The 15,112-nt window shown below is 47.3% G+C and overlaps 1 protein-coding gene across 2 annotated transcripts in view; it reads right to left on the bottom strand.

Annotated features, from left to right (window-relative positions):
• PITPNM3 (PITPNM family member 3) overlaps positions 1-15,112 on the bottom strand; it is a 70,586-nt gene that overhangs the window by 13,298 nt on the left and 42,176 nt on the right. For both annotated transcript variants that reach the window (XM_028708336.2, XM_077919354.1), the window contains exons 5-9: positions 13,232-13,308; positions 12,001-12,236; positions 2,700-2,889; positions 1,816-1,935; positions 736-917 (exon numbers count right to left, since the gene is read on the bottom strand). In XM_028708336.2, the coding sequence (XP_028564169.2) occupies positions 736-917; positions 1,816-1,935; positions 2,700-2,889; positions 12,001-12,236; positions 13,232-13,308 (805 nt within the window). The remainder of the gene's footprint in view (positions 1-735; positions 918-1,815; positions 1,936-2,699; positions 2,890-12,000; positions 12,237-13,231; positions 13,309-15,112) is intronic.

Below are 15,112 nucleotides of genomic sequence, written 5' to 3'. Positions count from 1 at the left end.
GCTGTCACATGAAAGATCAAGCAAGCTTGTTTCCTGTTGCTCTGGGGTGGGGACGACGACGACCCAAACCAACGGATTTGAATGAGAAGAAAGTCAATCCCAACTTTAGGAAGAGCATTCTGGGAGTAAGAGCTGCTCAGCCAGTGGATGGACTCCCTCAGAAGGTGGTGGACTCTCCTCTATCAGAGGCTTTTAAGCAGAGGTTGGATAGCCACCTATCAAGGATTCTGCTGCTGCAATTCCTGGATTCCAGGAGGTCAGATTAGACAACCCTTGGTGTCCCATTCTACAATTCTATACTCCCACCAAAACAATCATAGAATTGCAGAGTTGGTATGGACCCCAACAGCCATCTAGCCCAAGCCCCTGCAAAGTAGGGGGTCAGCCCTCATACATTTTGAAATGATACCAGATCCTCTTAGCTTTACAAATGTCCTAGCAGTTTTATTGATGCACCACGAGGTTTGTGAACAAAAAGGCCCAAGTTTGTTTTGTGTGCATGTTTAATTTTAATCTTTGTTCAGTTGCATGGTCCTCTTTATTTCCTTCTTTAGTCTTTTATCTTGTTGAAGATTGTGTCCTTCCTTGAATAAAGAAACATTAAAAACTTACAAATAATTAACTAAATAACAACATGAATAGGAACTGCTCCCAGGTGCTTATAGAACTTTGGTCTCCAGGCTCCTGGATGGGCCCACCTGAGGCTGCCTCTCCTCCTCTCTCCCTCTCCCTTACCTGGAGAGGAAGGCGTGATGCTGCGTGATGGCGTCACATTCGTAGCTGGAGCAGTCGCTCTGTTTCCGCGGCAACGGTTGCCGGGGCTCCTCGTCCTCCATCATCCCAGAGATGTCAATGTTGCTCTTGCTGAGACGCTTCAGCTCCCCCAGGTTGGAGTCTTCGCCTGAGAGGGGATTATCCTGAAAGGACAGAGAAGTCAGCAAAGGGAATATTGAGTTGCCATTGGGACAACCCGGGCAGGGGGGGGCGGTGCTCAAAAGGGAAGAGAGAACATGATGGGACACAAGAGGAGCTGGAATCTTGTTATGTAGAGAGGCCTTCATCCACTAGGGGGCATTCATGGTGCAAAAATCGCCAATGTGTAGCCATCAAAATCTACTCCTAAAATTTGGACAGGTTTATAGTGGCAGGGAAAGAGTGGGATAAAGCAGGGATGAGAACATGAGAAGAATCTACTGGATCAGGCCAATGGCCCATCTAGTCCAGTGTTCTGTTCTCACAGGGGCCAGCCAGATATCCCAATGGGAAGCCCACATGCAAGATCTTAGCAACACTCTCCCCTCCTGTAACTGATTTATTTATTTTATTACATTTACATCCCACATTTTCCTCCGAGGAAGCTCAAGGTGGTGCACATGGTTCTCTTCCTCTCCATTTTATCCTCACAACAACCCTGCAGGGTAGGCTTAGGCTGAGAGTGGCTTACTCGCCTGAGGCCGCACCCAGTGAGCTTCATGGCTCAGTGGGGATGGAAATGCTGGTCTCTCCCAGGTCCTAGCCCCACACGCTAACTGCTACAACACACCACCTGATATTGGGTCTCTGGGCCTCTTGCAAAAAGACTTGCAGTTTTTCTTAGTATCCTATTTCTCTACCCTTAATAGTAGTCTGATGGACAGAAATTCAACAGGTGCAGCTGCAACCATTGTTTCTCCTCCAAAGCTTCCTCAATGTGCTTTTTCGGTGTATAGGAGGAGCATTGGAGTTCCCAAGCAGACAGGTGCCAGGGATCTCTCAGGAAGCCTGCCAGTCCTGACTCCCACCCTCCACCCCACTCCCAAGAGGAAGGGACTGTACCTGGGCACTGCTGGCACTGCCTCTCCTGCTGCTGGACTGGCTTTCATCTGCCAAGCCGGTGCTGTAGCAGATGGCATCGAACCCCATAATTCCTCCCACGCAGTCCCCAATGAGGCAAACCTGGGAAGGAGAAGAGAAGGGTGGCTAAGTTGGTAGGGCATCACCTCGCAGCAAAGTCCCAGAGGCCTCATCTGGACCCACCACCCAGCATGCACACACACACACAATCCCCAAACCCATCAACAGAAGTCAAGAGAGCCTCCACCACAGCACACAGAGACAGGAGGATTCAGGTGACATGAAAACATAAGAACGTAAGCAGATCCCTGCTTGTTCAGGCCAATGGCCCATCTAGTCCAGCATCCTATTCTCACAATGGCCAACCAGATGCCTCAATGTGAAACCCACATGCAGGACCCAAGCACAACAGCCCTCCCTCCTCCTGTGGCTTCCAGCAACCAGCATTCAGAAGCACCACTGCCTCCAACTGCAGAGGCAGAGTGTTGCCATCCTGGCTAGTAGCCCTGAAGAGCGCTCTCCTCCTCTGTGAATTTAAAAGAGGCTTATTCTAAAGCCATCCAGATTGGTGGCTATCACAAATGAGTTTTAACTGCAGTGTGAGAAGAATGACTTACAAGGCCAAAACTTTGTAAGTTAACATTTATTTTCCACTGTGTGTAAGGCAGATTTCTACATCGTTTTCAGTTGCCTTGATTCCATTTAAAGAAAGGGACACGTGAGTTCAAAGTACGAACGAGAGAAAGGGAGAGAGAAATGCCCAGTGGTTAGAGGGAAGAACCTTATGAAAGCTGCCATCTGTGGACGGGCTGATCCCCTTAAACCCTGGCTATCGTGTTCTTCATCCAAGACAGGCATGTTCGTACCTGCCCATTAAATCCACTCCCGTCGGAAGACTTGAGAAATTCATTGTAAACCTGGTTGGCTCGGCTGATCACCATGGCAACCGCATCCTGGTACTGCGGGGAGGAGATGGCCAGCAGTGGCAAGGCAGCCAGAGGGATGTGGTCTTCGCTGCTGCTCAGGGAGGTCTCATCATAGCTGTAGGGATTCAGGCTGGGGGGGGGGACAAGGGGGTAAGAAAAGGGACAGCACAGGGAATTAGTCAGGGCTAAAAAGCAGGTGTGAAACCACAAGGGCCATTTACAGCAGGATCCACATCTGTATTACTTATTTTCAGATTCTCTTTAAAACAAACAAAAAGACTTATTGAAGCAAAACAAATTAATGCAATAAAAATAACAGAAGTACAAAAAAGGATCACAGTATGCCAACAGGAAGGTCAAATTGCAGGTTTCCGGTTTCCTGTGCACCAGGGGATAAACGCCTCTCCCAACACCACGGGAAGAGACACCGAATCAGAAAATAATGGGGGAGTTGCATTTTCTGCGTTCCTCTTTGGTTGGAAGAGGAACCTGGCTTTCACCCGCAGTTTGCCTGGCAGTCTGGCACTCGCTTTCCCATGGAATGCGAGGGCAGGCAAAGGCACTGGGTGCATGGAGCACTCCAGCTGCTGCGACCCACCCCACCCACCCCACCCACCCCGATCCCGTTCCTGGAAGCACAGGTTATCCTGCTAACTGGGTTTTTTTAATGGGAGTAAACTGCAGGCGTGCGCTGGAGATGATGAGATAAGAAACTGCGAAAATGAACCCAGCTACAAGGATTTAAAGGGTTTGGATTGAGAGGGGATTTAATTCAGTGAAAGAGACGATGAGGGGAGGGGAGACCATGGTTTGCTTATATCAAAGTTTTTCTCTACATTTATGATACGGCAACCCCCCCCCCCCCCCGGAATGCAAGTTTTATTTTAAAAAATCTGTACAAACGAGGAAAGAAGAAATTGGAATATAAATATGGAATTTAACAAAATTGGAACTGCATGTGAGAGAGAAAGGAATTGAGAGGCAGGAGGAAACATTACACTTTGAAAATATGGAGCAAAGTCCACCCTAACCTCCGTTATCCATGAAGGAAAGTGTCTGAGATAAGGACAATTGGCCATAAATCACTGGCAGGGAAGAAAGGAGTCCACCAGCTGCGGGAATAGAAGCTTTTGGATTAACTGTTTGCAGTCTGGATTCAGGTCGTTCTTCCTAGGCTGGAAAAATGCGAAGACGCCTTGTTTGCTGGAAGCCAAATCACATGACAAAGTGATGCAGTGACTTTTGGAAACTTTGAGATAATTGCTTCTCTTGAGGCATAACAGGAACCATCAACAGTTGTAGGAATGAAGGATATAACACCATATATGGATGGGGAAACATCATAGGGTGTGTGGAACTGACACATAATAAGGATTACAGTTAGAGTTCCTCCCTTGAAACTTTATAAATTACCTAATATACCAAAATGAATGAAATCATAATATTGTATAAGGGATTATTATATATGAATGGAATGGAAATTATTAAGGATTTGGAACACACACAAAAATGTAGAAGAATGAAGTCATCAAGTCTCGCACACAGGGAGGGCAGTTTGATTAAATTGTATATTTTGACATTGGAATAATTGGCAGTAATAATTGTATTAATTGGATAAAATTGGTATTGTTAATAATGAGGCTGCTATTGGAACGATATTGGAAAATCAATAAAAACATTTTTTTTAAAAAGAGGAAGGCCAAATTACATGTTATGCTGTGCAGAAGGAGTCCTGTGTGTCTGTATTTATTGCATATAAAACAAAATCCCACCAAACAGCGCACAATTTTTCAGGGTCCTCCGAGCCTTTGGCAACACATAATTTATGAGTTGTTTTTCAGCTAATGCTAAACTCCACATATTTTAATAACAATGCGAAACTTGGAAATCCTGCAAGGTTTCCATTTGGGGGCAACTGAGGTTCTGACAGCTGACAGCATCCACGTCAAGTGTCCCTGAGAGCTAAAACCTTCCAGCTGATCATCCCACAGATTTAATAAACAAAGATGGAATGGGATGTTTGGGTATTCCGGTCGTTTCCTGACAAACCAGTGTCCAGAAGTTGAATACTTGTGAAATGGAAACAAGAGGAAATACCGACGATAGAAGAATGGAGAATGAAATTGACAGGCTATGCGGAATTGGATAAACTAAGTGGGAAAATCAGATATGTGCGAGACCAAAAGTTCATCGAAGACTGGGGAAAGTTTGTAGAATATCTGAAAAGTGTATGTGATGTGCAAACAACAGTTTCAAGAAGCACTGTAAAAGTTGAGATGTATTGTTAAAAAGAAATAGAAGGGGGAGGGAAGACAAATGGCAATACAAATGAAGGGAATGTGTACTGAAGAGATAAATATGGATGATTGCCAGAGAAGCTGAAGGAAGTCCAAAAAGAGATAATTTGTTAAAATTTGGATAAAACTGTACAATTGTATTGGAAAATTAATAAAAATTTATGCATAAAAAAAAAGAAGTTGAATACTTGTGGCCAGTCCCACTGCAAGTGAGAAATGCTGTCTCTTCTTCCACAGCCCCTCCAAGAGTTCTGAGAATATTTTGACATCATATGGGCAGTTTCATGGTGTACAGTTCCCTCTGTGTAGGATTTTCCTGGAACACATATGCTAGGACTGGCCTATATGGTTTAGATGACCAAAGTGCATACAATTTAGAATCCTCGGTTTGCATGTGCAGGTCTTTCTCCCATGTACGTTCAAGACCTAATCAATTTGTCTGTATTGCTGAGACTCGCCTTGTGCTTCAACACCTCCCAAAGCCAAAGAAGTTTTATTTTATTTTTTTAAGAATTAGTGTTGTTTAGAACTGATGCATGTTCTTACAGAAAGGGGTTGTATAATGCAGGTCAATGCTGGAGATGTAATGCTGGAAATGTTTTTGCTGAGCTGTGTTATGTGGGCATGTTCAGAGATATCTTCCTTCTTCTCTGAAGTTGTTATCCCTATTGGTTTTGTATTGGCCAGATCCTAAATATTTGCAGATAGGATCATAGAATTGCAGAGTAGGGAGGGGTACTCCAAAGGTCATCAAGTCCAACCCCCAGCAATACAGGAATCACAGCTCAAGAATCCCTCAGAGCTGGCTTTCCAACCTCTGATTAAAAACCTCCAATGAGTCAAAGAGCTGGAAATTACCCCAAGGCTCCATCTAGTCTAACCACCTGCGATTCAGGAATCACAGCTAAAGAACCCGTAAATCAAACCTAAAGAATCATCATGCCTGTTGCCACAAGGGGGCGGCATTGCCCAGCTTTGGCTATTGGTTCCCTATTACCACCTGCTCCTTCTGCAGAACCCCAGGGCTGGGATCTCTGTTATGATGAGACGTGCAAGCTTGTAAGTCAGCGGTGCACTCTGCTCTCATCCTCCAAATCTATCCAAAAGACTCCAGTGCCCGAGGTGTGCTGCCTCCAAAACAGCCCAACCGCTCCTGCTGGATCCGTCTGTCTAATGTGGCCACTTTGAAAGGGCCTTTGAGACACAACAGGTATGAAAAGGTCTCGGGGGAAAGTTAGAATATCTGAGGAAATAAGTCAAAGACACGGCTCAGATGAGAAAATGGAGTGGGCTGAAGCAATGGTTGCGTGTCGAGACCCCACAGCCACCCCCTCATTGGGAATAACTAACACAAGGACACGGATATTAGGTTTATGTTATTGGGCAAATTTTGGCCACAACTTTATTGAAATTACAGAATGTGAGCGGTATTGGCTTAGGCATTGATTGGACCTGACTATATCTGACTCCTGCCCATTGTGCAGGAAGTCCCAGGAAGGGTAAACCACAGGTAGGGGGAGCCCTGTTGATACGAACCAACTCAAGCTCCCCCTGGTGTTCCCACCGGGGTCGTGTCAAGGCCTTAGCCCACCAGCCGGGCTTCAGACTAGATCAACACCCCCGGATTCCTTTAACGGAATACCCTTAAGCATGGAGGGGCAGGTGATGGCCACACCTCCCCTCCCCCACACAAGGTCAAACAATGCCTAACCGCAACCCTAACAAAGTTGTGACGATTGCTACGAGGTAGGCGAAAACCAAGTGGCCAGTGCCAATCTGCCAAGTGGAAAAATTCCTACCAGGCCCCTCGGACAACCAAGGCGACCAACCGAAGTCCATAGCAAGGCCATTGCCTAACCTGCAAATTAGGGAGGGAGGGTGGGTGATTGAGGAAGCGAGCCAAAGAGGAAGACCTCTGGCTCGCTCCTCCGTTTAAATGGCCCCGGCCACGCCCCCCCACGCCCCCGGCCAGCAGGTTGGCTGGCTGGGCTCTGACGTGGCCGGGATCCCCCAGGCAACGGGGGACAGAGTCCCCTGCCCCTGTTGGGGAATGGGTGGCCACGTGGTCCACCGCAACTCCTCCCCACTGGGAAGTGGAGCGGATCTGTGAAATGAGTGCCATCAGAGCACAGAATCATAGGAAACTGCCTGATCCAGAGTCAGGCCATTGGTCCATCTGGCTCAGTACTGTCTCCAGAAGTTCAATCAGGAATCTTTTCCCTGGAGATGCTGCTGGGGACTGAACCTGGGACCTTCTGCATGCAAAGCAGATGCTCTACCACTCAGCTATGGCCTTGCAGGCCCAGAGGTCGAGCAGTCCACCACCTAAGAAACCCATGCAGCCCACCACCAAGAAGCCACTGCTCCATGAAAGAGAGAATGTGCAAGAGCAGAACAGCAAGGGAGGTCCAGGGGGCTCAAGCAAGCAAGCCAAGCCACTCTCACCTGGGCAGGGGAACCACAGCAGATACCCTTTGCAGAGTGCAAGAGATGCCCCTCCTTGGTCACACAGGTGTGATCAGCACCTGTCCCTAAGGAAGCAGCTTTTGCTATGCAAGATTTCTAAACGTCCTTGCAAGAACGCTGCTTCCAAGGCACCTGGTGCACCTGAGGAAAGGTAGATTTGCTGTAGGACACAGGTAGGATTTGCCTTTTGATGCAGACTTGATGGGGAAGGGTCCGGTGTCCAGGCAGGAAGCCTCCTCCCACCAGGGAGTTGGTCCAGGTTGCACAAGCTGAAAAGGTATCCATAACAACGGAGCCCCTAGCAACTGTGTCCAAGCTGCATCCATCTCCAACTCAGCCAAAGGTGTTGAGTCCGTCTTGGCAAGAATGCAAGAAGTCTTATCTGCAAAGTGTCCTCCAGGAATTGGTCACCAGGAGCTTTCAAGGGTTCTTAGAATCATAGAATTGTGGAGTTGGAAGGGAACCCCGGGTTCATCTAGTCCAACCTCCTGCAATGGAGGAATCACAGCTGGGGCTCCCCAAACCTGCATGCAACAGGCATCTCACCACTCAAAATGCCACGCCGGTCTGGAGGCAACAGCAGTACTGGCAAACTTAATACTTTTTTTTGCCACAATCATTGCCACAGAGCAGTGGGCCTGAAAACGGCCTCTGATCCTCGGTCATGTTCACAGAATCACTGAACTGAACTGTAAGTTGGAAGGGACTCCTAAAGGACATCCAGTCCAACCCCTATTCAGGATGGGGGTTTCTTGCCATTTGCAGATCTCTTCCATGGAAGAGCAAGGTCTTACAACTGGCCAGAGGCTGGATCCCCCAGGGCAGAAAGAGTTGCTTTGGCTCCATCCCAATGGAAAGTCTGGCCAGCCTCCTTCGGTATTCTCTTAACATAGGCCAATGGCCAATCTAGTCCAACATCTTGTCCTCACATGGCCAACCAGAAACCCCAGTGAGAAACCAGTAAGTCAAATTCCAGCACAAGAGCACTGCCCCCTCCTGTACTTTCTGGTATTCAGAAGCATCGCTGCCTCTGACTGTGGAGGCAGAGCAAAGCAGGGTTGCCATATTTCAAAAAGTAAAAACCAGGACACCCCAAAAGTTGAGGTGTTTTTTTTTTTTTTTTAGGAAACCCCCAAAATTGTTGAGCTTTTTTTAAAACAAAATTTTTCGATTGACGATCCAGGACAAAGCACTGCCTTTCAGAAATTCCCCCGGACTACAATTCCATCATTGAAATCCCAGTCATGTCTGGGGAAATCCGGACGTATGACAGCCCAAGAGCATAGCCATCGTGGGTCATAGCCCTTGGTCGCCCTCTCCTCCTGCATGATCTGGTGGTGGTGACTGTCTCCCTTGGGAGTGATTTCCAAAGTTTAACTCTGCACTGAGTGAGGAAGGGCTTTCCTTTCCCTGTCCTCTCTGGAGGAAACCTTCTTTCCTTTCTTTGGAGACCTGACATGGTTGCCTCTGGCCAAACTGATCTGGGAGATACCCTGGATTGGCTGGCACAAAGAGGAACGCAAACAGGACAAGGTGATCTCTAATTATTTACAAAGCAGTTTAACTCAATTAATGTCGCTGAAGGCGCAGCAGCAGCAGCAGAAAATGCCAATTAGGGCAGGAGAGATGTTTTGACACGGGCACCCGTTCCATAACTGCCAATTATGGTGATGTGATGATGTTTTGAGGGCAGAGGAAGGAGCAGCTCGGGCTCTGGATTTATTTCACCGGCCGCAGAAGGATTGCTGAAGATTATTCTTTGAAAGGTTTTAATCATAGCTTGTGCAGAGCTGCACGTTAACTCTGCGGCCTGAATCTCTTGAACGCTCCTGCCTTTAACATCCCAAGTCAGTAGAGCAGGAGACTCTTAATCATAGGGTCATGGGTAGAAGCCTAACATTTGGGCAAAAGGTGGTGCACTGCAGGGGGTTGGACTAGATGACCCTGGTGGTCCCTTGCAACTCTAGACATCTGTGATTCTATGAAAGAATACTAGAATCACAGAACTGTAAAGTTGGAAGGGTAACCTAGTCCAGCTCCTCCCAGCAATGCGTTAGAAATGGAACCCAAACAACAGGGATACGAGGCTCACGTCAGCCGCCCATTGGCAGGTGACAAGATGGAGCAAGATTGTTTTCTGCTGCACCAGTGGGTAGGACCCGAAACAATGGATTCAAATGGCAAGAAATTAGATTCTGAGTAAACATTGGGAAGAACTTCCCAATGGCAAGAGCTGCTTGACAGTGGAATGGGTTCTCCTTCTTTGGAGTTTTCCAAGCAGACATTGCATGGCCAACAGTCAAGGATGATTTAGCTGCGGTTCCTGCATTCCAAAGGGTTGGACTAGATGAACCTCGGGAACCCTCTTCCAACTCTAGAGTTCTATGAATCTAGGGAAGGAGGAGAGGTCACTTGAGACAACCAGCCCCACCCCCAGCCCCCACAATGAGCTGCAAAATTCTCCTTTGGCAGACAGGCCAAAAAACCCCCACCAGGCACATGGACTTTGTCTGCAGTGGAAAGTTGCAGAGGTCTTTCCAGAGGTCTTGCTGACCTACCTGCCCCCAGAACAAATGTTTCAGAATGCATCACTGAGCCGGGTGGCTCCTTCCCCCACCACAAACCCCGCTCTTGGCTTTGCTTGAGGATTTCATCCTGTCTGCAAATTGACCGGATTTGCATTTATCGAACTAAGACGTGGATCATATTGCAGTTAATCATTCACTTTGGGGACTCTATGTACCCAGAAAAAAACATATTTGAGATTCAAATGCCTGTTTGAGAATGAAGCACATGCAGACATGCAAATTTCGCAGAGAGGAACATGCAGAAATGATGCACATTTTCCCCAATGGCTTCTTGAAAAACAAAAACGTAGGATTTGTTATGGTAAGAAAGACATCTCACATGGATGAAGAAGGAGAAAACAGGGAGGCAGGCTGGAAATCATTGCATATCTCCCCCCCACCCACCCCGTTTTCCCTGAAGACTTAGCTGGTGACTTCATGCTAAGCAGATTGTTTTAGCTCCGCAGCGAGAGAAGCACTAAATATCAGCCCAAACTCAGCAGAGCAAAAGCCAAATATTTCATCCTAAGCAGAGGCGTTTTTGCTTAACGGGGTCTCATTTTTCACTGGAAATGCCACACAGAAGCTTTGCCGTTCCATAGATTTGTGCACAGAGAGATCCCCGCAGGAGCCTCTGAAAAGCCAGAGGCAGTGAGCAGGGCTGAATGCCATAGATTGAGCTGCTTGCTAAGTGGAGCTGAAGGATCGCTCGCGTTAACTTGCTATGAAAATTGCCACCAGCTTAAAATCGCTCCTATTTGTTTTCTCTTTACGAATCCAGCGCTTCTAATCCAGACATGTCTCGCCATCGAGCCAGCATCCTGTTTTCACAGCGGCCGACCAGACACTCCAACGGGAAACAAGCAAGACCTGAGCACAAGAACCCTTCCCTCTCCTGTGGTTTCCAGTAACTGGTATTCTGAAGCATAGCTAGAATCTTAGAATTGTAGTGTTGGAAGGTACCCAAGGGTCATCTAGTCCAATCCCTGCAATTCAGGAATCTTTTGCCCAACGTGGGATTCAAACCCACAGCCCTGAGATTAAGAGTCTCATGCTCTTACAACTGTGGAGGCAGAGTATAGCCTCCGTGGCTAGTAGATTTCAGTAGCCTTCTTATCCTCCTCATTATACCATTAAATTCTCTTTCAAAGGAATCCAAGTTGGTGGCCATCACTGCCCCCAGTGGGAGAGAGTTCCATAGTTTAACAATACACTGCATGCAGAAGACTTTCTTTTATCTGCCCTGAATCTTCCAACTTTCAGGTGGACGCCCATGAGTTCTGGTGTTAAGAGGGAGGAAAACTTATCTCTATCCACTTTCTCCAGGCCATGCATTAATTTTATACACCTCTATCATATCTCCTCTTGATCACCTTCTTTCCAAAGCTAAAAAGTCTCAAACGCTGCAACCTTTCCTTGTAGGGCTGTCGCTCCATCAATCGTTTTGCTCGCCCCTTTCTGAACCTTTTCCAGCTCCACAATATCCTTTTCAAAGCGAGGCACCCAGAACTGTTTGCAGTACAGTGGTACCTCGGGTTAAGAACTTAATTCGTTCTGGAGGTCCATTCTTAACCTGAAACTGTTCTTAACCTGAGATAGCACTTTAGCTAATGGGGCCTCCCGCTGCCGCTGCACGATTTCTGTTCTCATCCTGAAGCAAAGTTCTTAACCCGAGGTACTATTTCTGGGTTAGCAGAGTCTGTAACCTGAAGCGTCTGTAACCTGAGGTACCACTGTATTTATTTGTCCGTACAATAGAAGCCTGCGAAGAAGATCTTGGCTGTTCCCATTTCCCAGGTGGGAGGCTGAGCCTAAGCGAGAAGGGCCAAAGCACAAGTTTCCCTTTTCCTCACTCAGGACTAGTTGACTGAACAATGCAACACGACAGCCAAAAGCCCACAGGAAACTCACTTTGCCATGAGGGAGAAGGCCTCTGAGCAGACAGCTGGGCAAGGGACGAGCTTGATCAGGATGTGGCCCAGGGCAGCCGGGAAGTGGGCCCGTGTGACCTTCTCAAACACCGATGTGAAGGTGTTGATGTCAGCCATCTTGGTGCTGGGCTCCCCGCCGCCCGTGTCCAGGATGTTGCCCCCATGCAGGACCAGGATCAAGACGTGGGTTTTGCAGTTCTGCTGCTGACCCCCTTCCTGGGGGAGAGAGAGAGAGAAGTGAACCAAGCTATGTATGTACCTAGAAAAGCAAACCAATCTGAGGACAAAGGCCTGAGCAGATCTCGCTTTTGAGTCAAGGGACAATGGAAGTGAGAAAAACCGAAGAGCCTTGTGGCAGTGCTGGGGCTTCTACAAGGAATGAGTGAATTGCAGGGCTGGAAGGGAACTCCAAGGGCCATCTATTCCAACCCCCTGCAATGCAGGAATCCCAGCTCAAGAATCCCTGGCAGGCGGCCATCCAATCTCTGTTTAAAAACCTCCAACCTGACACCTGCTGACGTTCCGCACTTACCGTATTTTTAGCTCCATAAGATGCACTTTCTCCCTCTTAAAATCTAAGGGGAAATGTCTGTGCGTCTTATGGAGCGAATGTGTGGTCCCTGGGGCTGGGGGGGGGGGACCCGGGCTTCCCCCCCAAGCCCCCCCCCAAAAGTAGGTGCGCCTTGTGGTCAGGTGCGTCTTATGGAGCGAAAAATATGGTACCCTCAGAAAGTTATTCCCAACGCTCACCAGATTCTCCTTTCTTGTCATTTGAATCTACTGGTTTGGTTCTTCCCCTCTACAGCAGCAGAAAACCTTCTTTCCCCTCTTCCTTTAACCCTTTAGATATTTGAAGGTGGCTATCATATCTCCTCTCAGTCTTCTCTTTCCCAGGCTAAACATACCCAACTCTCTCAACAGTTCCTAAGGCACCTTCAAACAGAGTTTGGATGGCCACCTGCAAGGAAATCTTGAGCTGTGATTCCTGCACTGAAGGGGGTTGGACTAAATGACCTTTGGGGTTCCCTTCCAGTCCTACATTTCTACAGTTCTATTAGCCTCCCCAAAATAAAAACCAGGAGAAATCAAAGAGAGCCCCACACCCCATGACGTCCAAAACTTTCCTCTGCGGAGCCCACCCCCACCTCCTCCTGCCCCTCTCCCACACGCTGCCTGTTTATTTCCTGAAATGCAATATGGTCAAGGCTCACCTCACTCTCCTCGTGGATCTCAATGCTGCCTTGTGCAGGATAGCGGTGCTTCCTCAAAGAGGCTCTGTAGAGCTCCCCTGGAGGAAAAGAGAGAAATCGGGGTTACCTTTCAAACCCTTTTACTCCTGGTTGTCCTGGACAGCTGCCAAATGGGCTGCTGAATTTTCTCTCCTAACAGCCCTAATATAATAGTCACGATCTGCAGGGACCACCTGGGTGGCAAACTGAAGGGCTGTATTCTTCCACATGAACCAGCCTGGGCTCTGAGATCATCGGGGGAAGCCCTTCTTCTCAGTCCCACCACCCTCACAGTCCTGCTTGGTGAGGACGCAGGACAGGGCCTTCTCGGTAGCTGCCCCCAGGCTTTGGAATTCCCTCCCTAGAAAAGCCAGACTGGCTCCCTCCTTGTTGTCCTTCCTCCGGCAGCTGAAGACTCCTACATTCTCACTGACCTTTGGGAACTGACTGTTGCTTTTACTTCTTTTTTTAAAGAAGTGGCTTTTAATAGTGCTGTGCTGGTTTTACTGTCTGTGTTTTAATAGACTTGTTTTCTATTTGGCTTTAATTTCTGCTAGAGTTTAATTACTTTCTAACCATCACGTTTTATAGGTTTTTTAGCTTTTTGTATTTTATCTGTGTTGTTTTGATTTCTGCAAACTGCCTTGAGTCCCAGTCTGAAAAGAAGGCAGGATACAAATAAATTTAGTAATAGTAATAGTAATAGTAATATAATAGTAATAGTAATAGTAATATAATAGTAATATAATAGTAATAGTAATTATAGCAGAAGACTGAGGGCAAGCAGGGGAGAGTGTGTGCATATAGTATGGTCTGGCTTGTATAAACTTGTCTATTATTATTATTATTATTATTATTATTTCCATTACCTGTAATAAAGTAGAGACACTATTAATAACGAAATATCTGCAATAATAGGAAACAGGTGTATTATAATTTACTTAATTTACATCTGAAGTAGGTTTTACGTACATGCAGAAATTTCTTTATAATGTCTCATTGTTCTATATGTTGTTGATTCTGATTTTGTTTTTAGTTTTATGTGTCAAAATGGGATCTTGCAGGCAGCAGACTCCCCTGCCCCAGAGAACTGGGGCACAACTTCCTGTGCTGCAGGGGGTTAGACAAGAGGACCTTTGGGGTCCCTTCTGACTCTACAATTCTACGATTCCCCATTTGTAAGGTAACAAGGGGAAGAGGGAGGGCTCAATTCGCACATTACACTCCTGAAATCTCTGGAGGAGACTCTACAAAATGTAAGGTGTGATGAAATTGAGAGGAAAGATTTTTATACTCCCGTATCCCCCCCCCAAAAAAGCCACTTGCTCAGTCGCTTCCCACCCCAGGCTTTTCTTCCACCCGCTCAACTCTGTCTTCTCGCTCACTATCTCTGCCTCTGTTAGTTGTCAAGGAAACAGCCGCAGGACAGAATCCGATTATCTCTGTGGCAAAACCTTACTGCCATGTCCATCTCTGGGGCGGCCACCAGGAGCTCTGCCCCTGCTGCCCCCATTTTGCATTTTGATGCCAAACTCTGCACCAGTTTTGGGGAGCAGCCACAAGGCCAGAACTTCCTTCTCTCACTTCCAGAGGCTTCTCTCCTTGGCTCTACCTGTGCATACACTGCCTCCTCCCTGGGACTGCACCAGCAGAGGATGGGGTCCTGCATTGAAGACTCCTGCCCCACATTATCCAAAACCTTCCTGTCAGGGAAGAAGACTCCTCACACTTCCTATTCGCTGCACTAGTCTTCTACAGGCAGGGTTTATGTAAAAGATGCCAGAGGATATTTTTAAAAATGAAATCCCTGCAGTCTCAAAAAAGGGGTGCTGGCCCAGAAAATGTGCTCTGATCCAAAGTGGC

Source organism: Podarcis muralis, chromosome 15 (genome assembly GCF_964188315.1).
Source record: "Podarcis muralis chromosome 15, rPodMur119.hap1.1, whole genome shotgun sequence".
Lineage (NCBI taxonomy): Eukaryota > Metazoa > Chordata > Lepidosauria > Squamata > Lacertidae > Podarcis > Podarcis muralis.
This window is presented reverse-complemented; position numbering and strand designations above follow the sequence as displayed.